Raw genomic sequence first — 25,404 nt, forward strand, 5'->3', positions numbered from 1 at the left:
TTAATTTGCTTAGAATTTTCCACAGTTTTCTATGTGAAGTCTTAGCAGTGCCTTAGTCAGTGGCACTGAATACTGTTCCTGTATTTCTGCAAGGAATAGTTTTCAGTATACTGTTGTCCACAACTGTTTCATATGGCAGTTAATACAATTAGAGTGGGATCTCAACATTTTCTGGATTTCCCTTGTCGTAGGGTGTCTCTGTTTTCCAGCTAACAGGCTTCTGTCTTTGAGCTGCAGTTCTTGTTAGTATGCACATTTATTGCATTTTATACCATTGGATTTTGTTCCCTTTCTAAAGCTCCAGTAATCAGTGTCATCTGTGTTCTCTTTTTTTCTGAATATATGTATTCAGATTCTCTGAAGCATCAATACAGAAGGGTGTTGCTAATAATTTTTGTTAGTGTATCCTGCTTTTGGGGCCATCATCATTGTTCCCATTTTTATTTCACTATTTTATCCTCAACCAAGTATTGATAGTTTTTACAAAGTTTTCTTATCAAAGTTTTACTACTCTTGGTCTAGTGTTATACCAGGATGTTCTTAAGATCTTTTTTCAAGAGTAGGGGAAGACTGGTCAAAGGTTGGTGTAGCTTAGCTGTTGATACCCAGACTTCTCTTCTTGGCTGGAGATTTTGAAATCTCTGTCTCTCCTCAGGTAACCTTTTGACCTAAAAAGTAAAACTTCTGGGCCATGTATTGGTGCTACTTTATCTGAGCTCCTGTTGCTCAGACCTGTTTGAGCTGTGGGTCTTGGTCTGGTTGGGATCAAGAAAGGTCATCCTGAGTAAAGAACACCATGCTTTTTTCAAGTTGGTGCAGTTTATAAGCAAGTTAAAATACTTGATCTTCAGCCTAAGGGATTTCAGGCTTATAAACCTCCTTCCTGTGATAACTGAGAGTGTTTCTGGAGAGGTTTGCTGGGTCTTAGATGGGTGAAAGGTCTCAAGGTCATGCTGTTGCTTGTGTGTATCAAGTTTAATGTAAATACCTTAGAAGTATGGTTGAGTCTAGTAAACCTTGGCAATAAATTGAGATTTAAAAAGTATTTATCTACCAATACAAGTTTACTTAAAGCTATTCAAGATAAGTTTCTTACTGCCCCCTTTTATCGCCCCTCATTTCCACATTGAAACAATGCATATAAAGACACTTCTTTACTTTGTGGAGCTGGGTTATGAATAAAAAGGGTAAATGTTTATCTCTACAGAAATTTCCAGGGAAAAGTTACTTAAAGGCTTGCTTTTGTGAACATATCTTTTTTTCCTTGTAAACTGTCTTGTATTTGCTTCTCTTTAGCAACAAAATAGCTATTTGTGTTTGACTATTTATTTTAGCTAATCAGAGAAATTGGTGGCATAAATTTAAAGAAGAATGAGCCTCCTCTCACCTGCCCTTACAGTCTGAAAGCCAGAGTTCTGTTGTTGACTCATCTTGCCCGGATAAAAGTTCCTGAGGTCCTTGAAGAAGGTAATGGCTTTTCCCCTAATCAGATATTGTTGGAAACAGAGCAAGATGTGGCATGCTACAGTACTTATGATTCTTGTCCATTAAAGAGTTGAATGGATCTCTGCTTAATAGCCTCTATGCAGGGTACTTATTTTTTCAACTTTAATGACTCTTTAGAACATTTACTTAGCATTTACTCATTCTCCTGGCAGCCCTGTAATACTAATATCTTGGTTTTTAATGCCTTTGGCTGCAAGTGGCTTAGATAAACTTTTTTTATCTTTGTAATAGGGTAAAAGGTAAAACAAGAGAAGTTTATTTGCTTTTCAGAGCAAAGAAATCCAAGACAAGCATAATGCTGCTCTCTATAACATTTCCATGCGTTTATTTTTGGAGTTTTTTAGCCCACTATGTGAAACAAAGATGACAAGATAAGAACTATCTAACAGTTACCTGTGAGCTTCAGTTTGTGTTTTGGAATTTTTCATACTTGTAAATATTTAAACTGAAATGTTCCTAAATGCAGTTCTTAAGTTTAAACCATGAAAGTCATTGTTTTAGGCTGACCAGCAAACTTGACATGTTCTACATTTTAGTGCAAATAAAAAAAAACAAACAAAAAACCCCGAGCAAAACAGGGAAGATGCTTTGGTTCAAATTTTTCAGTTTCTTTCAAAAGAAAAATAATCAGTCTTACATAGTCATGAAAAATGTCTCATCTTCCTTGCCATCTTAGTTACTATTTGTACTTACAGCTTCACAGAACTGTATTCAAAAGTAATTGCTCCTTCACAAATAATGTTTTTCCTCAAAGGGGTGTTTCACTTAAAATTTAAAATTCTTTTTTTTAACCTGTGATTACTTAGAAAATTCATGCTCTTTTAGAATGACTAGTAAATTGTCAATGCCATCCTGTTGCTTTTCTTAGATGAATCTAAGTATTTCTTCATTTGGTGTGGAAGCTGGTATACAATATTTGTTTTCTCTTAGCACTTGCTTATTCCTGTTTTGTGGATAAATGCTGCAGATGGATGTGTCAGTGAGCATAAAGTGGTATTTTCAGTAATACAAGAATGAGTAGGAGTGAAGACCACACCATTAAATGTCCAGTTCATGTAAACTGTCTAATTTTTTTTTCCCTGTAAAGTAGTACAGCATAATTGCAGCCAGTTTTATCTTGCAGATCAGCAGTTTATCCTTAAAAAGAGTCCTGCACTACTTCAAGAAATGATTAATGTGATCTGCCAACTAATAATAATGGCTCGAAGCCGGGAAGGTAAGAAAAGAAACTGTATAATTAAAATCAGTAAATATGTTTCTTCATTGCAGTACTTCATAAGGTCTTTGGTTCTTGTGCGAAACTTAACCTGTGATATTTAGAAATGCCTAAATGCACTTTTGCTCTTTTTGTTGTAATGAGACACTTCTCTATTTTGAGGAATGAAATTCTGCTGCCACTGCCAGGCTTTGCTCTGAAATCCTGAGTATGTGTGTTCTGCGTGTAATTTTTTCAATAGTTTCTCCTTAAATGCAATTGAAAACCTTTTCTTAAAGATCTGATGCATTTTCAGTAGTAAAGCACTTAGTATAAGACCTTGTGTTCATCCAGCTTTCCATTTGCACTTTTACAGTTTTTCTCTCCTCTTGCGAGTGCCACTTCTTTTTTAGATCATTTCTTTGCCATTATTTCATTGTTTGTTGCTCATATTTCTCCATTTCAGGATTCTATACTGTTTAGCCTGCTATGTAGTTTTACTCTGAACTTGTAAGGGCAGGTGATTAGCTGTAATTGCCATAGACATTACAATTTAATTGAAATGTAATATTTAAGCTTTTTTCTTTTCACTGTAAAAAGTCAATTGCTCTGAAGGTGGTTGCTTGCAATGTAGAGAAGCAAAGACTTGGATATCATTCCTTTATTGCAACAAAGATAGGCAAGGCTTTTTTTTACCCCAAACCACTGACCATTTTGTTTGCTGTCAAACAATATGTATTGGTTGAACTTTTCTAGACTGAAACTCCTTTAATGAGCATTGATAGCATCCTAACAAGAACGGTTTTGGGAAAGATATTTCCTAGCACCATTGCAAGTGGTGCTGGAAGTTGTGCTTCATAACAAAATAAAGTGTGAGAGGGGACATGAGCAGATAAGGATGTTATCTCAAATGTGGGTGTGTCTTTTTTTTTTTTTTGTCTGTATAGTACTTTATTTCCCAAATCTTTGTTTGCGAAGCCTAGCCATGAGTGAATGAGTACTTTATAAAAAATACTTGAACCTTTGAGATACTGTAAAATACTTCAAAGCTCTGAAGGATGTCTTTTAAGATGAACTATGTATGTATTTGTAAATGCTTGTTTTCTTTTGTGCAAAATGAAACCAAAATAATGCGGCCAGAAGCTTATTTTATGCAACTGAACTGGAAGTCTTGAAAAATTAAAAATACCTGTAGTTCTTCTTCTAAAAGCTGAAATAAGACGCTGAGCATAGTACAGAATACATGATATACCTTGCAACTTAAATGACCTCCAAGTAGGTGTGTTCTTCTCCTCTAGTTCTGAATGTACATGGAGATAGCTTTTTAATAGGAGAGTAAAATGTTCATTTATAGATGCAGTGTTTTTAATAAATTGCTTTGAAGTTCCAGAAAATTTAGATTTTAGAGTAAATTAAAATAAAGAAAGAGTTTCTTGAAAGACTGTATTATTAGTAGTGTAAACTAATTTTCCATTTGCATGTGAAATGGAAGTGATGGTTGTTTATAAACAAAATCTGAACAACCTCTACTACTAACAATTTCTAGAGATCATCATGATCTCTTTCAGCCTCACTGAGTCTCTGAAAGTGGAAGAGAATTTATAGCTGTTATTATGTACAGTAGATTTGGAAAAAAAAGTAGGAATGTATCATAGGTATAGTGGAGGACTTGTTTGGTATTTCTTTACAGCTTTTCTCAACATTATTTCCAAAGTTTGAAAGAGACAATATTCAGAAATTTGGTCTTCGATCTAAAGCAAAATCACTGCTTTTACTATTTATCACTTAACAAATGTAACACATTGACCCTATTTTTGATGACTTTACATGTAAAGAGAACTTTGCTGCCCTGCTGACTGTTGTTGGGAAACAACTGGAAATTGAAAAATGTTTGGTTTTGTTTGGGTTTTTTTGTTGGGGTGGATTTGGGTTTGTTTCCTTTTGTTGTTGTTGTTGTTGTTTGTTTGTTTGTTTGTTTGTTTTCGATTTTGTTTTGGTTATTTTTTATTATATGAGTAAAATTGAAGTTAGATTTGGAAATTTTTGAGAGACTATTTTGTTTAAGTTTGTGTACATGCCAGCATAATTTTAAGTAGCTTAAAGCTTAACTGCAGATGTTTTTGGGGTTAGTTTTAATTTTCACGTAAATCAACCTTGACATGGTACATAAAATTATCACATTTTATAACTAGCCGTAGTTTTTCAGCAGATCTGATCTGTGAAAATACAAAGATGATGGCATGTGTTAATACTATCTGAAGAAAAATTTTGGGAACAGATCTTTCTTTGTGAAACCTAAGTTGGTGGTGGGATAAGGGGTCTCATTTTGTGCTGCATTTGTGTCTTTCAAATACCCTGAATTGTTTTGCTTAAAAATATCTGTACCCATTTATGAATATTTTGTAATCCAGTCTTTTGAAGCAAAGCACTTGGGATGACTTTTCACAATCTTGGCACTTTGCTTTGTGGCATCCATTGCTTGCAACCACTGTTCTGTGGCAATTAACTGATGGCTGATAATCAGCAGATCTGAATTATTTTCATGGCTTCTTTGAGATCATCTATAAGTATGATAAGTAGATAGCTGCCTTGCCAAGTGAGGGATTTTGCTGCCAAAAACATGGAATGTGCTCTAGTAACTGTCCGCAGAAAAGTTAGGCATCAGTTCAGCTGTCCAGTCAAGGCACATTCCTTAATTCAGGTTGCAAGCTGCAGTGTAATGTAGAGGTTGTGGTTTAACCCAGGTGTATACCACTCCTTCACAAGCAACTATAATTTGCATTTAAATTTGTGTTTGACTACTTTGATATCATATGTTGGGTTTAAAGGATGGGCTTAGAAAAAGAACAAATTCTTCCCTGTGAGGGTGGTGAGGCACTGGCCCAGAGAAGCTGTGGATGGCCCATCCCTGGAAGTGTTCAAGGCCAGATTGGATGGGGCCTTGAGCAACCTGGTTTAGAGGAATGGGCAGGGGGTTGAAATCAGATCATCTTTAAGGTCAACCCAAACCATTCTCTGATTCTATATCTCTGGATGATTTCATAACGTTAGATTAAAGGTCATCCTTTATTGTGCACATTGACAATCAGGAGATGTCAAAATGTGTACAGCAAAGGCATTAATTTTATGGTGGGGCATCTGGAGGATGTTAAAGGCTACACTGTTGTCAGGTCTACTCTCAGGAAATAAAAAGACCTGTGTTCCTTTCATGAAACCAAAACAATATTTTCCAACTTTGAAATATTTTTCTACTGTCATATGGACGATGGGTCAATCCTTTACGAAAGAGAATATTTTCTGCTCTGACTAGTGCTCTGTGGTCTCAAAGCTGTAGGTAAATTTCCTGCAAAAGCCAGTTTGTCAGACAATGTTTAGGATTCTTTTATTGAGTTGTTTTGCAGTGTGTTATTTTTAATTTAAAAAATCCTGGGACTTTCCTTAGCAGCAGCCAAAAAATTTGCGGGGAAGGTGGAAGATAGGTAAGATGGAAAGTGAATGTGGTGTTATTTAGTTGGAAGGTTAGTCTTTCTATTACTACTTTTTTTTTTTTTTTGCCCTGAAGATGGAAGTTACATCTTTCTCAGTTACCAATATATCTAGCCAGGTAGTTCCATTCCTGTGTTATATGTCTGTTTGCATTGCATATAATCTTCACAGTATTTATTAACATACTAGATTTACCAAAAAATCCTGCCATGTAGTTTCATTTGATAGCTGATTATATTTATAGCTTGGTGTAATTAGTGAAGAAATAGGAGATTTGAAAGGGAGAGGGGCAGGTGCAGAGGGAATAGAGTGATCTTTCATGTGCATTTAACATACCCTCATATCTACTTAAAAATTTGCAGCAAGATAGTAAGTGGTGTAAAGGAAGAAGAAAACATACTGAAGATACCAAATTTGGTTGTTTATTTTTTGTCAGATTTAGTACCTTTCATATTTCCTCTTTTAAATGTTTTAAAATTAATTTAAACTTGCTTTTTATCAAAATACATGGCCATTTGCACTTAAACATTTAGCAGTTGTAGCTTTGGTACCCTTTTGGTCAGGTGCAGGTAATAAATAGCCTGTCTGCCTTCTTACCCAGGTGTCAGTAAACCCACTTTTATTTGCAACTCTAATTGTCTTGATAGTGTGCTGAGCTTGATCACACAGCCCTAGGCAGAGTGGGCATCCTCCTTCTGACCATTGGTCTAATTAATCTATTGAAAGATACCTCTGTGCCCCTCTGGTAGTGTCCCAAATATAACAACCAAATATGTCCATACGAAATATATGTATTTGTATACATAAATGAGTATATTTCTGTATGTACATACAGACGTTTGTATTTATGCTTACATTTATATATTTGTATGCAGAATATACCTGTAACAGTCAAAGTAATCAAAGGTTAATTGTTTCTCAGAAAAGGTTTTAAAGTATAGGAGAAAACATATGCCAATTATTAAATGAAATGACAGGCATCATAAATTACAGGTGCCTTCTGTAATACTTGTTTAAAATAGCTTTCAGTTCTTTCATATGCCACATGTAAGGTCAGAAAAAAATTTAAGTAGCTTAAATTCCACTTGGCTCTCTGAAGAGGATCTAACTTATTTTTCTGTTTCATGGTAAAGGATATATAGAACGACCCAAACATGGCCAATTCTGGACTTGCAGCAGCTCTTGAGCTGCAGGGGAACTCTGAAATGATTTCTTTAAACAGGGTTTATGAGAGGTTTTATTTATGAATGGATAGTTGTCAAACAAAGTTATGTAGCAGTTATGTGTCTGCTTTGCTTTTTCATTTCTTTGGAGATGTGATGAAGAGTATTAAATTACTACGTCTTTTTGGTTTTGTTTTTTTTTTTTGCTTCCTTTTGCTCTGTTCTGGCTATGGCTTTCTCCTTGTTTATCTTATAATTTAAATTATGTGCAATGTAGGCCTTTTTGTACTTTAAAATATTAAAAGAATTATATGTAATTTCTAAAGGGAAAGTCAAATAAGTCTTTGCTTAAAAACTCTTTTTAACCTTTGTAAATAAACCTTAAAGTCATGTGTTTGATATTTTTCTAGCTATTTTTGCTGCCTTCTAACATAATATAATATGCTCTGCTTAGCTTCACTCATACATGAAGTTTTTTCTTTAATGTTACCTTAATGTTCATCTCTCAAGATGAAAATCTTATAAATAATGTATTATGTTGTAAAAGAGTAATGTTTAATGATAAACTATAATTATATGCTTACAAAATAGAGCTAAACACATTATACAGACACACATATATAAAATAAACAAATATAAGCCATGTTTGTTTTGATGCTGCAGTTTTTTTGCTTATCTGGTGGAGGTTTTATCTGTAATAATTGCATAGATAGACTGTGCTGTTGTTCCCTGAGACAATGTGAGATGGAAGTCTTTCCCTTTTTTAGTGTTCAGTTGTGACACTCTAAGTAGAGGGAAGAAAATGTCTGCTGAGCTGTGTGATTGCAGTGAGAGTAAAAGGGCTGCCTGGTTAATTATGCTGAACATTTTAAGATGTCTCTTTTGCTTGGTGGACTGAAAACAAGGTTTTCCGTGGCTTATAATACATGTATACATTGTAAAAGTGTAAGAAGAAAAAAAGTTTAAAATTATGTTGTTTGTTTCATTCTCCCCAAGAAAGGGAGTTCCGTGCTCCATCTTTGGGATCTTTGGAAAATTGCATGAAGCTTTCCCAGATGACAGTCCAGGGGCTTCAACAGTTCAAGTCTCCCCTTTTACAGCTGCCTCACATTGAAGAGGACAATCTTAGGCGAGTTTCCAATCATAAAAAGGTATAAAACTACAAATGATACTTGTTAACTTCTTAAAGTGCTTTCTGCTCCTTCTTGTGCCTACTTTCCTGTAAGGAAGCAAGGTCATGAATTAGCTAAGAGAATAAAAATAGATTTATTTTGCAGCAATTCAATACAGTACTTCCTAGATCTGTCTACTTTTTATTTCTTTGAAGTCCATCTCAGTTAGGAGGTGGAAATTAAGATCTGATAAATGTAAATAAGTGTAAAAGATCAGTCTATGTTGACCTCATAAACAGAAGAAATTGAATTTCTTTATTAGTACAATGTACTGTCTCCTATTTGGTATTTTTCCAGAATGTGTCTGGAATATCCTACTGGGAATTTTTTTTTTTTGGGGTGGCTGGGGGTGAACAGGGGAAGCTTGTTTGGCTTTATATAATTCTTAACCTATTTTGATAGAAAATAGAATTCAGAAGCTCACACAGAGGAGTTCATAAAAGGAAAAAAAAAATCAATTACTGTGGGAAGTATTTCAGGTTTTGTGATCCTTTACATTTGACAGAGGGTGTCTTACAAAGCTATTGCTATGCAGTTGTAGTGGGGAAAGTGTTGGTGTTTGTAGAATTTAAGGATGAAAAAGAATAGTCTTGTTTGAATACTTGCATGTGTTTCTTCAGTTTGTTTTGCTGCCTGTCCTGTATTCGAACCTGCTTGTTGGTTTGACTCCAGTATATCTTCTACGAATGCCTGGTTAGAAACAAGTAGCTGTCCTCTACTAGAAGCTGTTGACTTTTCTGGTAGTTTTATTACAGTGGTTAATTTGAATAGATCTTGAAAATATCCATTTTATCTGATGGAAGTTTTGTTTAGCTTTAACTACAGCCTTAGGGGGTGTTTAAATGCTTCTGTTTTACAGTGAAGACTAAGAATTCTTAGGTACTGCTTTTTTTTTTTTAAATTCCTCTTGAAGATGCTTGTTCATTAAATATTCAAGTAATGTTATCCTTTGGGTGAAGTAAAAGAACCATTCTCTTATAGGTATCATTAAACTCTTTTTAATGTAGCCCTAAACTACAGGAATGTAAAAAATATGCAATTTTAGATGTATTTTTTGACATGTGCAGTGTAACTAAGTACAAAACCCAAGAATTGAACTGTGTTATAATTCCACCTATCCTTGCCCTGAAAGAGGGAAGAGACCAATTTATTAGACTTTTTTGTACATGTTCCCATGCATTGAGCTCTTCAAAAATACAGTGCCCTAGATTGGAGGTATGATCAGTCTACCTGGATGCATGAAATTGTTTTTAATAAAGTACGTACGTTTATAGTGGTGAGGTAACCAAGTGTTCAAATCTGTGTTTGTTTTATCCCCTTAGCTCTGCTCAGCAAATCTTAAAAGGATTGGATTTAGATTCGTTTCCAGTTCAGTAAAAAAAAAAAGTAACTTTTATTCGGCTGTTCCTGCTAATACAAATCTCAAAACACTGAAGTACTCTATCTAAATAAAAAAAACTATTAGTAAGATTTCTTGGCTTAACTTTTTAAAAAACCTGGCTGAAATAATAGTTTTATAAGAAACTAAAAAGTGCCATTTCTAAAGGGTGACGCATGCTAAGGAACACATCAATGTTCAAAGCAGTGCTATTTAGTAGGTTTGAATGCAACTTCTTTGGTTTATTGTTTCTCAAAACATATGCTTGCTAGTTTCCTAAGGTGTGGGGTGTTTTATAAGAACAAGTCAAGTGGTGTGTGTGTATTAGTAACGTGGGGACATGAGTGGTGTATTATCAAGAGTTTATTTGTGGACTAGGTTCTATGCTACCACATGACATCCTTTTCTTTTTTTTTTTTTTTTTTTTTATTTCAGTATAAAATCAAAAGTATTCAGGATTTGGTGAGTTTGAAAGGCTCAGACCGTCGCAATTTACTGCACTTCCTAGAAGATAAGAAATATGAAGAAGTTATGGCTGTCCTTGGCAGCTTTCCATATGTCACTATGGATATAAAACCACAGGGTGAGTGGGAGGTGCTTTTGTTCTGTATATGTCACTCTTCTGACATTTTGATAGTCTGTTGGCAGTAGGATTTTAGAGGATGCTGAAACACAACTCACTGTTATTTATGTGGCCTGGAAATTACATACTTTTTTGAGTGGCAGGTTCTTGTACATGAAATTTATAGTCTGAGGAGGTAAAGTACATTGAAACATTTCATGGATTCCCAAACCAGCCGTAGTTTCTCCTAAAGGAGCTTATCAGATATTTTGTCTGTTGTTTCAGCATTTCATGAGCAATGTGGAATTCTGGTTGAAATATGACTTTTATTAGCTATCTTTAAAAGTTGTGCTTATTCCAGAATTTCTGTTCAGCTTACTCCAGCATGAGGAGACGTTTGTGAGATTTTGAGTTGGAGACCCAAATGACTAAATATTCATGGGTTCCTTTGTGATAATCCTTGTATAATTTTTATATCTGGCAGAATTTGTCTGTGCTATGCTTAGCTACCTTTTGTGTGAACTGTTTCCATGAATGTATAATGCTCTCCCCCTCTGAAGATTAGATATATTGTTAAGCAGTTCCTGTTAGGCAGTGTTGCAGTGGGAAGTGCATTGATTCTGCATTCTCCTTTCCTTTGTAGAAGATCAGTGCTAGTAAATGTGTGGTATTTGAAAGGTTGTTCTAATTCTTGTTTCTAGTTTATGTTGTTACTGTGATAGCATTGATCAAATTCAAAATGTGATGTGCTTTGTTTGGGTAGCCTGATTTGTATTTTGGCTTATGCATAGTCCTCTGTGAGAAGCAAGTGTTAATGGAAATACCTGTTAAAGAAGCAAATGTCTCCTAATCTTGGTGTTTCTAAATGTTGTTTGTAAGTGTTTTTAAAAACAAATAAACAAAATGCTTTATCTTACTGTAGCACAGAATTGTATACAGTCCTGTTAATCTGCTTAAAATTCAGTCTTGGAGTACCTTCCCATATTTTGGCAAACACTCCTTTTCTGCCCGTAGTCTTCATTTGTCACACAGCTGCACTCAGGTGTGGTATGAGGGATTAAACAATGCATATGCGTTTCTGTTTAGCTCAGTATTGCCATTATATAAAATAAATATGTAAGACTAGTGGATATTAAAACTGCTTTCTCAGGGAGGGGTTGAGAGGGAATAAGTAAAATGTCTACCCTGGGATATAACTATTCCTTTCCAACCTGAGATCCTCCAGTTTATAGGTCAGAAATATAAACTCCTCAATGTCTGTCCTGCGGGGTTTCTGTCTGATGTTTTACTTAAACTAATCATTGCTGTTCTTTTATTTTCCTTTGCCTTCTCCTTAAAAAAAGAATTAAATGCATGATTGTTAATGTGGTATTGAAATTGGGTTGTTAATCTTATGAAAGTCAGGAAAACTAAAATTATGATTCCCAGAACAAATATAACAGGGTCCCTTTGGTCATATGCAGTATTTCATGTTTCTGAAGTTTTATGCTTTAATATATAATGCACAGTATTACAGGGTTATGGTTCCCACAGCAGCTATAACTTTGAATTTTCTAACTTTCATGCAATTAAAATTTCAAACTCAGTGTTGCAGTTTTATAGTTTGCTGAATTACTAACCCTCCCCCTAACAGTATATTTGAGGTTGTAAGAGACTTATTAAATAATATTTTGAAATTTTCTTTTGTTAAAAATTCTGGAATTTGTATGCTTATATTTAGAAGTAGCAGAAACAATGTTTAATGGAGAAAAAGGGTTTAAAGAAGTCTAATAGATGTGTTGCTTTTCTTTTTACACTAGTTTTGGATGATGAAGACAGCAACAATATTACAGTAGGTTCTCTTGTCACTGTTCTGGTCACACTAACAAGACAGACCATGGCAGTAAGTATTAAGAATATTTGTTCTTTCAGGGTAACTGCAGATATATACTAGTAAACAGGCATTTATGCTTTTCAAGCTAGCATAATGTTTTATAAATATAACTGTAAAGTTAAGATTTGAAATTGAGAACTTGTGCTCTTAATCCTTCCTTATGTTTTTGTTTCTGAGTGAGAAAGTTTTCCTGGAATAAAATCAGAATTCATTCTGACCCGTTGCTGTTGTCTAGGGAATGGTAAAAGAATATGGCAAGTGATACTGCTCTGAGGTTTGTAAATAACAGGAAAAGAGACATTCAGAGACTTGGTTCTTGAACTAAAATATTCACTCAAGTCCTTAGGACAGGGTTTGATTTCACTTTATGTGGGCTCATAATGTTTCAAATCTCCTGGGTGTTTTAGACACTTTTATGAAAGAAATTCAGCCCAGCAGAACGAAGAATATACATAACTTAATATAGGGGAAGTAACCAGTGCCACATGAAGAAAGTGGACTGCTGAATAGGTAACAGTGTGGCATAATCAAAATAATACTACACCCTAGTAGTTAAGCTTCTGACTTGTGCTTATTTTTGAGCTTAAAATGCAGTACTTTCTTTGAACAAAAAAACCTTAATGCACAGGAGCTAAACAAACTCTGACGTAACAAAGACTACAGTGTCGATTTTTTGCATCTGTACTAATCACATAATTGTCTAAGTAAACAGAAAGTCTGAGTTATGCCTCTAAGGTAAGGCACACAATCCATGAGTATTACAGTTGAAGATCAGACTTGCCACTGAAGCCAGTTCAGCCGACAGTCTCTATATAAAAGTACTGTGTGCTCATGCCATGGTAATAAGGGTACAGTAGGTAAAATGTACAAGCACCATATCACTATGCTGGAATGAAAAAATGAAAGAAACTGAAAATTATAAGAATACTGGACTGTACTTAAAAATGAAGATGTCCGACAACATATAGAAAACTCATTTAAGATGTTTCCTATGTGACCTCCACTAGGCAGTCTGGCATTGAAATACATGACTGCAAAACTAGAGCTAGCCTTTTGTACGATGCTTTTCTTTTGCAGTGGTGTCTCCTATTGCCATCTTTATATAAGACAGCTCCTTATGACTGTTTTGGTTTTGGTGGGGTTTTTTAAATGGCATATAGTATGTTTTGAAGAGAGAAATGCAAGGAAAAAAGATCCATTTTCATAGAGATGTCCTAGTCTACAGAATACTAACATTGTGTTGTGTCTTAGTGTTTCATATTTCTAGTTTGATTTGTTGTTTTGTGTCCCTCAGTAACAGAGGAGCTGTTGAAGTTTTTAATGCTCTGACAACTGGAGCAGAATTAGCATTTTACTACTGCTTGTTTTTGTGATATAGTATTTCTATGCTTTATAAAACAAGTAGATTCTTTTGAACAAGGTGACATGTTGCTACTGAGTTTCTTTATAATACTAGTGATGGAAAAATCTGAGACCAAATGTTTGAAGTAGTGTTTAATTTTGATCTGTTAGTTCCCTGTTGTGTCTGTCACTGATAAAAGAATTTACCATAATGAGTAAAAGATTCAGACCTGATTAAGCTGATTTAGTTCAAATTCAAATATGAAATAATAATTTGCTCTTTTGGTACAGAGAGGCATTAGTAGTTTTCACATCTTTCTCTAACCAGGAAGTGTTTGAAAAGGAACAGTCTATATGTGCAGCGGAAGAGCAACCAACAGAAGAAGGGGTAAGTGAAGAGTGAATGTTCCTCTTGCTAATTAAAGAGAACTTTCTTTCAGATCTTGAGTTGCTAATTGTGCACTTCTCAAGCATTTTTTTTTCAGAAATGCCTCCTGAAGTGTATCTTGAGCTGTTTCTTTTAATTTTGTTTCTCAGCTTAAATTGCTTAAAGTACAGTTGAATGCCAGAAATTTTATGAACAGAATAAATATTTTAAATACTGCTTTCCTACAGCAAGGAGATGTCAACAAAGTTAAGAGCAAAGGATGGCAGCAAAAGAATAAAGGCACCAAGAAAGCTTCGAAATCAAAGAAAAAGAAGCCGTTGAAAAAGAAACCTATGCCACCTTCATTGCAACCACCGAAACAGCAGAAGCAAAAACAAGCTAATGGGGTAGCTCATAGATTCAATGATATTTTATAATTTTATTAAGTTTATCACTGCTAATCTGAGGCAGGTTTTATATCTGTCTCTTACATTTTGGTTCGTGCTTTTGTGAAGTGTATCTTCTGAAATAGGATTTGTTTTCTTTACATTTAAAAATGACTAGTAAAGTAATTAGGGAACCACCATGGTTTCAGTGGCCTGCTGAAAGTTGTGCTCAACTGTTTCAGAAATCTGGCTTCGTAGTCCCTTCTTATTATTAATTCTTTTTATTAATTCTTATTATTGCTCTATGGTGAACTTGCCACTGGCTGCCGCAAGAGAGGAGCTCCAAAGAAAAGATACAAGGACTCCCTGAAGCAACAACTCAGCCTCGGGCATATTGATCACCATAACTGGTCCACTCTGGCCTCTAATCGGGAGGCCTGGAGACAGACCATTTATAACGCTGCTGATGCTTTTGAGAAGGCACGCAGGATCACTCTTGAGGAGAAAAGACAACGCAGAAAGAATCGAACCTTGCAGAATATACCATCTAAGGAGTCTTTCTGCTGTGTCTTTTGCAACCGGACTTGCCTTTCTCGTATTGGCCTTTTTAGCCACCAACGCGCTTGCATGAAAAATGGGTAGAGCCCTTCCCAAATCTTCGTTCGCGAAGCCTAGCCATGAATTATTAATTCCATTATTAATGCTGCCTTCTGGGAGGTGAATTGTTCTGTAACGTCTACTTTTCCCTTAAAGGAAAAAACTGCAATGAAACTTTCTTCTGATAAATTAGTACCTTTATTTTTTCCACTGTATGGTGTTTTCTCTACCTCGTGGGCTGTGTTGTAGGTACTTTCTTAAGCTCTCTGTGATTTTTCTCAAGACTTCTTGAAATGCAGTCCCAGAGTCATAGAATGGTTTGGGTTGCACAGGACCTTGAAGATCATCTAGTTCCAACCCCTCTGACATGCAACCCACTAGACCAGTTTGCCAAACTGGCCTTGAACACTTCCAGGGATGGGGCAAACAATCCAGGAATCAAATACTGTTTTCTCCTATTCCTGTTGTGGGTGCCATAAGGAGAAGGAAAATTGCTTCCTTCCTCCTCTTAGCGTATGATGTGAGAAGGATTAACCTTCGTTGTAGACAAACTCTGTGATACAAGAAGAGTGTAGATCGTGTGACCCTAGGACAGGTGCTGTGAATGCTGTGTACTACAGTAATGCAGACAAACTAAGTTAGAGGCATTGTCTTTTTTTTTCTTTCCCATTAGGAAGTTGTTGTGAAGGAAGAAGAGGAGGAGGTCTCTGATAAAGGAAGTGATTCTGAAGAAGAAGAAACAAACAGGGACTCTCAAAGTGAAAAAGAAGATGGAAGTGACAGAGACTCTGATAGAGAACAAGACGAGAAGCAAAACAAAGATGATGAAGCTGTAAGCTTTACTTTATCTTGAAGTAAACCCCTCTGGGGTTTACAGAAGATGCATTTAATTCTTTACCGTCCCCTCAGGCCAGGGAACACTAGGATTATGGAGTAATACCAGTTCTCCAGAGGTTTTCAGATCTCATTCTGGTGTAAGAGCTTTGTCACTACAAGTTTGTTTCAGAGAGAGTAGTGAAGGGTCTTTGCAGCATAGTCAGAAAACTTAAAAATGACATGAGAAAAATGGCTGAACTTCAGGAAAAGATTGTAGTGTTTCTTTTAGCTTAATTTGATTACTAGCTGCTACAGACTTTGTGAGATAGTCTCTCCCTTGAACTGTGTTCTTGACAGGCAGTGGCTGTTGCATGCTGCATAGTGCATATTCCAAGCATGCAGTAGTTGAACACACTTGTACACGTGCTTACTAAAACATAGTCACTGTTAAGTTAGTCATTTGAAACTGTAATTGTAATTGAGAATGAGGCATTGTGGTGGTAGATGATTTCTGCACCACAGGTCTTACAGTGGAAGACTTGTGTGACAGCTGAAAGTCCCATACAGAGTGAGAATAAGTTTCTGGTGGGAAAAGAAACATCAAACTTGTTATCAGAACTCTTATGGCTCAGGTAGTGACTGTTTACAGATAGTGCTGTAGATTTGAGTTTTGAAGAATGTGTGCAAGCCCCACAGATCTGCATTTTGGGGTGTGGTTTTTTGTTTGTTTTTTAAATAATTACTTAGATGGTCTCTAGTTTTACTGTTGCTTGGGGTTTTTTTTGCCTTCGATTGTACTGTATAACTCAATCTCTACATGCTTTTCCCTTTATCATGTTTAGTGTAGCACAAGAACTTGTCACATGTACCATTTTCATGGACTAAAATTTCTGTCTTTTTAATGCAGAAGGTGGCTAGTGCACAGTTATTCTTTAACCTTATCTTTGACAGGAGTGGCAAGAACTACAGCAAAGTATACAGAGAAAGGAACGAGCCCTTCTTGAAACGAAATCAAAGATAACGCATCCTGTTTACAGTCTTTTTTTTCCCGAGGTCAGTAATAGAAAACATTACAGTTGTAAAACAAGAGAATTAATAATAATACAAATTAATTGTTCTTTTAGTATTTTTTTCTGTAAATACTGGGCTTTTAAAAAAGTCTAATAATTTAAAAAAATCTCATCTTAATTTTATAAAGTCTTAACTTATAAAATCCTATTAAACTCCTTCAGATACTTTTCTAAAAACATTTATTTATTATTCTTCCTATCCAGTTCTCAGAGACTTGCAAACTTGTATGAAATTTAAGGTTCCTTTTTGATAGCAGTAATGCTAAAGTGGGTTTTTTTCCTACTGATCTGCTACATATAGGTAGATTATGTCTGAAAGCTTTTAATCTGATAGGGATCTAATTTATAGTCCTTTTCTTTACCTTTATTTTTTTGGTCATTTTGCTATGGGATGTGAAAGCACAGCTCTAATAAAGAGCAAGTAGTATTCTACCCTTAACTCTATATCTAACTGCAAATACCTGTGACTGGGGGAGGTCCGACCCCTCCTGTGTTAACAGTAATGACAGGAGAGTTTGGGAGTCATTTGAATCAGCAGATTGTTTTGGCTTACTGCTTGACTTCAAGTCTCAGTGCAACAACGTGGTGGCAACACAGTGTGCAGATGTGGAAGACAGAGTTTGTTGGCAAAGCTATGTCTTTCTACCACAATGTAGGCTGGAAGTGGTGGAAGCCAACTGTGGAGCAGTCTTTCCTATAGAGCTCAAAAATAGAAGTTCAGGTGTGGATGGGTATTGGAGGAAGGGATGTATTTGAGAGCAGCGACTCAGGTGTCTCTACAGCAGCCTTTGGTGTTGAAAGTATGTTGTGATGTATCAGTTGTTACTTACACAAACAGCGAACCACTCAGTAGTTGTCTGAAAACCCCTTACAACAATGAAACCTTGAAAACAATGGGATTTTTCAAAGCGTGGGGTTTGTGTCCTGAGCAAATAAGTTAGCTGGTTGGGGTGACCAGACTGGAACCAGGAGGAAGGAATATTTGGCTACATTTTCTTTCCAGGCCAATGGTTCAGAGGTTTCCTTTGTTTCTTTGTGGTCTGACTAGGGAACTAACCTAGGATCTATTCTCTGTCATTGTGCTATCTCCGATAACAGAGGTGAGATGCAAAGCTTATGCTTCCTCTTATGGTTTAAAGAAGACAACTGAGATGGGGAAGAAGAGTAAAACATGAGAAAAAAGGAAGATACTATGTATATTTGCTCTCTCCTCTCAGTCCCCAGAGCTCTTTATGTGTATACACCATGAAGCTTGTTGTGTGTGCAAACATACTCCATTGTCTGCATGCTTGTGATCATACTGTTCTTGCTGATTTTACCTAGTGTAATCATTAGAAGGCAAATTGTGGGAAGCAAGACCTGTTCCTAAGGACCTAGAGAGGATATACAAATAAAGCAAATACATTGTTTTCCTGAAGGCCTTAGCTGAGAGCTGTTTGGCCTTGTGACATCTAGTTTTGTAATGGCTGATCTTAATGCTGTATTCTCCTGACACTGTTAGGTATGCTCCCATCTCTCAATACAGATTCCAGAAGTACACTAGCATAAAAGAAAAAGTTGTGGTGACATTTTGCTCTTCTGGCTGCCTTAGATCATGTCAAATATGCTGCAGTCTTAATACCTCCTTGCTGTGAAGGCAGCTGGCTTTGGTCATCAGTTGAAGTTCAGAGAACGAGTATGAGCTATGCCCAGTGCCTCAGGGTTGCTATTTGTATTTCTCTTTTGCTGCGCTTGAGGGTTCCTTCTGAGATTTTATTTATACTTATTCTGTACCAAGCTGCGTAAGCTTCAGCTGTGTCTACCCAAGCTACAGATGGGTTTTATGATAAAACCTAAATACAGGTCACTGCTGAAAAAATTCTAGGGCTGAATTGAATGTTTGAACTTGGAAGATACACTCGTATTCTCTCATGGTACTGCAGCTGTAAATTTTCAACTTTTCTTTACGAATTTCATGAAAGTTGAATGCAGCTGTGTGTGGTGCTGTAGCTGCAGTTGGAGCATGTTCAGATAGAGTTGATCTGCAACATCCGAAGAACAAAATCTATCGTACTCGCTGGGTTTTTTTTTTGCATCTGTTATTTAGAGTATTGCACGTATTGTGGTCATGGCCAGTTCAGAGATGCAGAGTTAAGGATAAAATGGTGTATTCCAGAACTTGCAGATGTTTGAGTGTAGCTGAGCCTAATATACTTGTTCTCAGGAGACAGCCTTGTTGCTGTTTCATCCAAGTTTTGGGACAGTTGATTACTCTGCCAGAGATGTGTCTTTAATCTATGCAGGTTCCTAAATAATTATCTTTTGCTCCTGAATCCATGGATCCAGAAACTGCACAGATTGTAGTTTTGACATTTTTAGGTAGAAACTGGCCTTGATGTTCCAATTTCATGAACATACTGGTTCCCTGGCATGCCAAACCTTGCACCCATCTGTTAAAGGGCATTTTGCCCACTTGCCTGTTAGTTTGCCAGATTCTCACAGGCATAAACTTTAAATTCCACCCAATAAGAGAGAGGAAAATGACACTCCTACACAGTTGTCCTTTCTGTAAAAAAGTGATGGCACTTTGGGGTCAGTAGCCTTACTTCCAAATGGTTTACTATATAGATTCCTTGACCATTAGATCAATGAATGTCATTTGCCCTGGTATTTCTTCCCCCCTTGGCTGTTATTTTTTACCAGTTTTTGTGAAAATCCACTTGGCAGTTTTGATCTTTTGTTCTTAAAAAAGATAAAAATTCCTTGCCATTGGGAGTGATGGAAACCTACACAATGTATAGCCAGTCAGCACAGTGTTTTGGTAACATAAAAAATAATGTATTGATACAACTGCAGATGCTTTTTTCTCTGGTGAGAGTCTTTACAGGCCCAAAATGCTGAGTAGCCATTCTGTAAGGGATCTAGCTTGTGGCTCTTTTTCATCTGTACTATTTATACTGTTCATCTTTCTATTCCTAGAGGCCTCTTGACTAGGAAATAAACACTCCAACTGCATAAGAACCTTCTTTGCTACAGCTGTCAAGGAGATTGACAATATATTTACTGTTGAAACTTACAGATAAAATAACTTATACTTTTAAATCACATGGGGTGGTTTTTCGTAGAGAAAATCACTTGGAATAATTGTAAGAATTTAGAATGCTACATATTGTGGTCTTAAATAGTGTAGGAATAGGTTTTTGTCCTGGTCACAGTGCCTGTTCCAAAAACAGGAAGGAGTGCTGTTGCTTTACTGTGATGCAGTTGCTTTTGCTTTTATACACTGTTAAATGGGCATTTAACATATGGAGTTAATTTTACATTTCTGTGTTCTGGGACTCAGCAGTGCTAATTCAGGGTGTTTTGGTTGTTGATGTGAGTGTCTTGCTTTGTAAATAGTTGAATATTCCAGTGAGATTGTGATAGTTATTACTAGCATAACAATTAGTCACTTCAAAAGAGAAAAGGAGTTAATTTATCTTTTGTAATTTTTCAATTTTTACATTATTTAAATTTCAGATCACCAGACACTGTTTTCTGAAATTTTAAAAATATCTAAAACTGCTGAACTTTTGACTCTTTCAGTAGACACAAAAGTTCTTCAAATTCTACATATTAACAGCATAGACTTCCCATCCATGGAATTTAGAAGATGCTCAGTGGTGGTGTTAAGGTCCACTGTATCCTTTCATTCAGTCCTCCTAATGCTGTTAGATTTAAAATTAAACAAAACAACCACTTTTTATATGACACTGAAGCAACTACCTGACTGGTTTTGGTGTAAATATGTAAAAATTGGCCTCCTGATTTGGAGCTTTGACCTTGTAACTGTTCTGACATTCACTCTTGAGGGCTTCAGTCTATTATAGATGTGATCAGTTACCAAACCATCAGCGGTGGATAAAAATTGTTTTGGAACACAGATCAACATTTGAATTGTATAAAAGGAGTGTGTGTTTTCCCCTTTTTTCCCTGAGGGGCAAGATTATGCTGTTATGACTATTACCTATCTACTAAAATACTTCATTATGAAGAAGTCTTCCCCCTCATGCCTCCACTATTCTCACTTGTTTAAAAAAAAGACTTGAGATGAAGGAATGGAAACTTGCTTTGCAGTACTAAACTAGCTTTTTTACAACAACAAGGTTTCAGCTTCTACTACAATAAGGTGGATTTTGCTTAAAATGAGTGCCAGAGGGTTAACCAAAAAGGTATAGGGTTTAAATGAAGAACAGTTGATGCCAAAGAACTGTCTTTCCCATTTGAGAATCATTGTGTCTGTGCTGCTGACCTGCACGACAGTCTTAAAAATTTGACTCCAATTGAAGAAAAAAATATTATTTTTTTATAGTGTTTCTGTCTTTTATGAAGGACCACACTCATTTAGTTTAATTTAGGAACTCTGCTTTGGTGCCTGCAGTGGGAAAATCTTTGGGTCCTATAGCTATTTTGAAAGCTGTGTGTGATAGGCAGCAGTTGTTGGGCATCCTTTACAAATATAAATCAGTATTGACTGATATTTAATCACTTCCTCGAAGTGAAATCTCAGTATGTTCAAATTTCATTTTTCAGCAGATTCCCACTTTTGGGAGTGGGGGAGCAGTGGGTAAAGTACGCTTGCCTGAAAAAGACTTTACTGGGAAGAGTACTTTATCTGTCTTTACATGTTCATTGCTTTATATGCTGAACTTTTTATCCAGACTGGATTTCTGTAGAAGGACCTAAAGTAGTAGTATATTGCATTAAGTTGCTCATTAACCCTCAGTGAACACAATTCTTTGGAATGGTTCCATATCCCACATGGTAGTTTAAGTTAAATAGATGGAATGAAGTCTTTGGAGACCAGCAGTCACTTGTGATAATCTGTTTGCCTTCAGTGTACAGTATATACTATATATTTTATTCATGCATATCCACGAGTTTAAAAAAAACCACAAAACACAAACCGCCTCCTTTCTGTCTGTATTACAAGGACCAGTGATTCCTAATTACGTATTATAAAGTGCAGGGGTGTAATTTTCTATGACTTCAATAATCCTGGTGTTTTTGTTTTCTTTTGTTTTTTTTTCCCCTTCTGAAAGGAAAAACAAGAATGGTGGTGGCTCTATATTGCAGATCGGAAGGAGCAGATGCTAATATGTATGCCATATCATGTTTGTACACTAAAAGATAAAGAGGAGGTAAAGTACTGGGAGAGTTTTCTTTTTGGAGTATTAGAAAACTCTATTGAAGTCTCTGTGGTATGCAAATACATCTAGATTTTAATTTTTTTTATACTTCTCTATTAAGATGGAAAACAAATTTTACTCTTCTGATAAAAGTGGGGAAGAGCCTTTTAACTATGAAAATTGATAATGGAGAAAAAAAAAGTAATTTAAGATGACTTTCAAGTTTCTTTGCAGAATATATTTGGGTTTTTTTTCCCTGATATCAAAAGCTGATGAAACCCAGTATTCATATACAATGTTATTCTTAAAGTTATTCAAATATGTTAGAAATATTAAGTGTCCTCTTTCTTTAAAGCAGAGACTGTGACAAATTAATTAGCCTCGGCTCATGTGAACCTTTCTGGGACTGTAACCTTTGGCTGTGTTCTTCTTGATACTTTTCTGAAAAATGAAGACTTAATATATTTGTTCTTCCAAACTATATGTTATGTTCAATTTCAAGTAACAGTGGAGTTAAGATAATGCTTTCAGCAGACTAAATATTTTAACCTGTTTGGGTTTTTGAGATTTAGCATACAAGGGGATGAAATTGTGTGCTTAATGTAATTACTTGGTCTAACTCAGAAAACATGTGACTGATTATTCAGCTTTCGTGGAAGGTATTGTTCCTGGGTATTGTGACTCTTTTCTGTGTCTATTTTATTACGTAGAGATTTTCAAAGAAATGTCACTACTAAGAAACTAAAACTTTTTCTTAAAAAGGTATTATTTGGTAGTAGTATTTATTTTTCATTGTAGTACTCAGGTACTTGTTTTAATGTGTCTTTTGAAAGCAGTGAGAACTTATGGCTTAAATTCTATTTTGTAGGTAGAACTGAAGTTCCCAGCACCAGGCAAGCCTGGAAACTATCAGTACACAGTTTATTTAAGATCGGATTCATATATGGGATTGGACCAGATTAAACCATTGAAGGTGATGTTTGACTGTGTTATGTATTTGTATTACATTGAAAGCTACTTCATATGGTTATTAAAACCCTAGAAGTCCTGTTATTTATAAGAATTCAACCTGTCCTAATTTTAAAACAAGTGGGAAGGAGGGACTTATAAGTGGTTTCTGCCTGATGTCAGTAGTCGCAATTTTATGATGGATTAAACAGGACTAAAGTTTGTGATGCTTTCCAGTGCCTGTGTATTTTATTCACATTTTTCTAACATTTATTAAATTTCTGCAGTATCGTTGGCTCTGGCTTTTTTATACCTTGAAGTCTGCCATGGCATTTCTCTGCCCTTAGTCCTAGATTCATACAGTTAATGAGAAAAATCTGGCATGCCATATTTCTGGAAGCAGTTCTTGGTTTTGTTTTGGATTTTTGGGGTGAGATGGGATTTGTTTTGTTGTTTGTTTGGTTGTTTTTTTAACTGTCCTTTTTGTGTGGTGTGTCATTTGTTTTTGGGTGGGTGAGTTTGTTTGTTTTTCCAAATTGCTGTTTATTGTCTGTAACCTTTTCTTCCCCCTCTTCTCTTTCCTTATCCAATTGCAGCTGGAAGTTCATGAAGCAAAACCAGTGCCAGAAAATCACCCACAATGGGATACAGCAATAGAAGGTGATGAGGACCAGGAAGACAGTGAGGGCTTTGAAGACAGTTTTGAGGAGGAAGAGGAAGAGGAGGAAGACGATGATTAAACAGTACTATTGATTGACTACAATATCTGCACATACTGCAAACTCCTGGTCTGACTGTGGAACTTGTAAAATAACCAAGAAACACAGTACAGAAGCTTTGAGAAGGCTGAGTTTAAATTTTCTTTACCAATTAAGAGTGCATTATGTAACTTCTCAGTGGAGGTGAAACAAATCTGTTGCCATTGATACACCTTGGAATATGCTTATGGCTCATTATAGCCTTCAAAGTGCAGGATGGTGCATTTGTTTCAATTGAAAATAAAAGCTTTTTTATTATAAATGTCCAAAAGTGTGGGCTATGTATTGTCTGATCAGTTTAGGGTCCAATTTAAATAAAAGGTACTACTAGCTAGGAGCAAACTTTCACAATTTTTCTGCATTAAGAATTTATTTTAGAAAATTTTTTGGTATATTTGACATTATAAATCTCTGCTGATTGAAACAACATCTGCTCAACTTTCAAACTTGATTGGTTCTGTCGTATTCATTAACTATTTTATTGTGATACTGCTCATATCATTCATAGCTTTAAAAATTTGTTTTACTTAACGTGATCATTATAAATTGGCATCATACCCATTGCCATATTCCATATATTCTGGAGGGCTGCTTTTTTTAGGACTGTTGCCTTTTTATGCCCAAGATTATAATGGAAATCATAAACTTTCTTGACTCTGCCATAGGATACTTATTAATGGCTTAAAACATTTTTAAGCCTGTATTTCATTAGATCAGCAGAAGATCTGAGCCTTTTGATAAACAGAATGTCTGAAAACAATTTTGGGACCACGTGTTATGTAAGTAAGTGGCTTTTGTGTAATACCTTTATAAAAGGTACATGCTGAAAGCCGAAGTATATTCTCAATCTGCCTGACACCGTCAGAAACGTTCTAAAGGTAAAATACAACATGCATAGAGGGCATGTTTTGTATCAATTTTGAATTCCCATGAATAAACTGGACAATTTGATGGCTGTTTGCATTTGTAATAGTGTGCCTCTTTTTCTGAGTTGTTTTTTTTTTACCTCAGTCTCCTGCAGGGTTGTAAACAAGAATGATTGTTTGATTCTGTCCCTACTCCTGTTTTAAAAAAAAAAATCAAGTCAAATTAGAGAATAATTTCAGGGAGGAAAGAATCAGGGCTGTTAGTGTATTATATGACTTGACAAAAGCCATGGATGGATTCTTCCTTTTCTTCCTCTCAATAAAACAAATGAAAATTACTGAAAATATTGCATTTCTATACTTCAGAAATATGTATGAGTGTTCTGCAAGTAGGAACAGATGTATTTCTGTTCCCATGTACTGAATTAGGAAAATGCGATGCTGTAAAATATGACAAATTGCCATGCGGGAAAAATTCCATCCTATGAAAATTGCCCAAAGCCGGAATAGGTGCACACTAATTTGTGTCCTTGTTTATTAGAAAGGGTTGTCACTTTAAATGCAAATTTACATTGTTATATTCTTTGTAATTGCAATAGAGCAAATAAAATTTGAAGATGTTCTAAATGAGATTGTTATCTTTCAAAGTACTTCTGAAGTGCACATTGTGCAGAAAAAACTCTTGTAAACCATAAGCAGTGTCAGGTGTTCAAACTCAAGAATGAAGAATAGCTTTAAATTAAACAGCTTCTATGCTTGATGGCTTTTAACTC

The 25,404-nt window shown here is 35.6% G+C and overlaps 1 protein-coding gene across 1 annotated transcript in view; it reads left to right on the top strand.

Moving 5' to 3' along the window:
• SEC63 (SEC63 homolog, protein translocation regulator) overlaps positions 1–24,832 on the top strand; it is a 61,553-nt gene extending 36,721 nt beyond the window's left edge. The window contains exons 10-21 of the mRNA XM_027693820.1: positions 1,335–1,467; positions 2,630–2,722; positions 8,347–8,501; positions 10,336–10,483; positions 12,262–12,344; positions 14,005–14,064; positions 14,292–14,450; positions 15,700–15,858; positions 16,794–16,895; positions 21,973–22,071; positions 22,928–23,032; positions 23,604–24,832. Coding sequence (XP_027549621.1) covers positions 1,335–1,467; positions 2,630–2,722; positions 8,347–8,501; positions 10,336–10,483; positions 12,262–12,344; positions 14,005–14,064; positions 14,292–14,450; positions 15,700–15,858; positions 16,794–16,895; positions 21,973–22,071; positions 22,928–23,032; positions 23,604–23,747 — 1,440 coding nt within the window. The 3' untranslated portion in view covers positions 23,748–24,832. The remainder of the gene's footprint in view (positions 1–1,334; positions 1,468–2,629; positions 2,723–8,346; positions 8,502–10,335; positions 10,484–12,261; positions 12,345–14,004; positions 14,065–14,291; positions 14,451–15,699; positions 15,859–16,793; positions 16,896–21,972; positions 22,072–22,927; positions 23,033–23,603) is intronic.
• The last annotated feature ends 572 nt before the right edge of the window (positions 24,833–25,404 follow it).

The sequence above is a fragment of the Neopelma chrysocephalum genome, unplaced genomic scaffold (assembly GCF_003984885.1).
Source record: "Neopelma chrysocephalum unplaced genomic scaffold, ASM398488v2 Primary Assembly neopelma1_23, whole genome shotgun sequence".
NCBI classification, from domain to species: domain Eukaryota; kingdom Metazoa; phylum Chordata; class Aves; order Passeriformes; family Pipridae; genus Neopelma; species Neopelma chrysocephalum.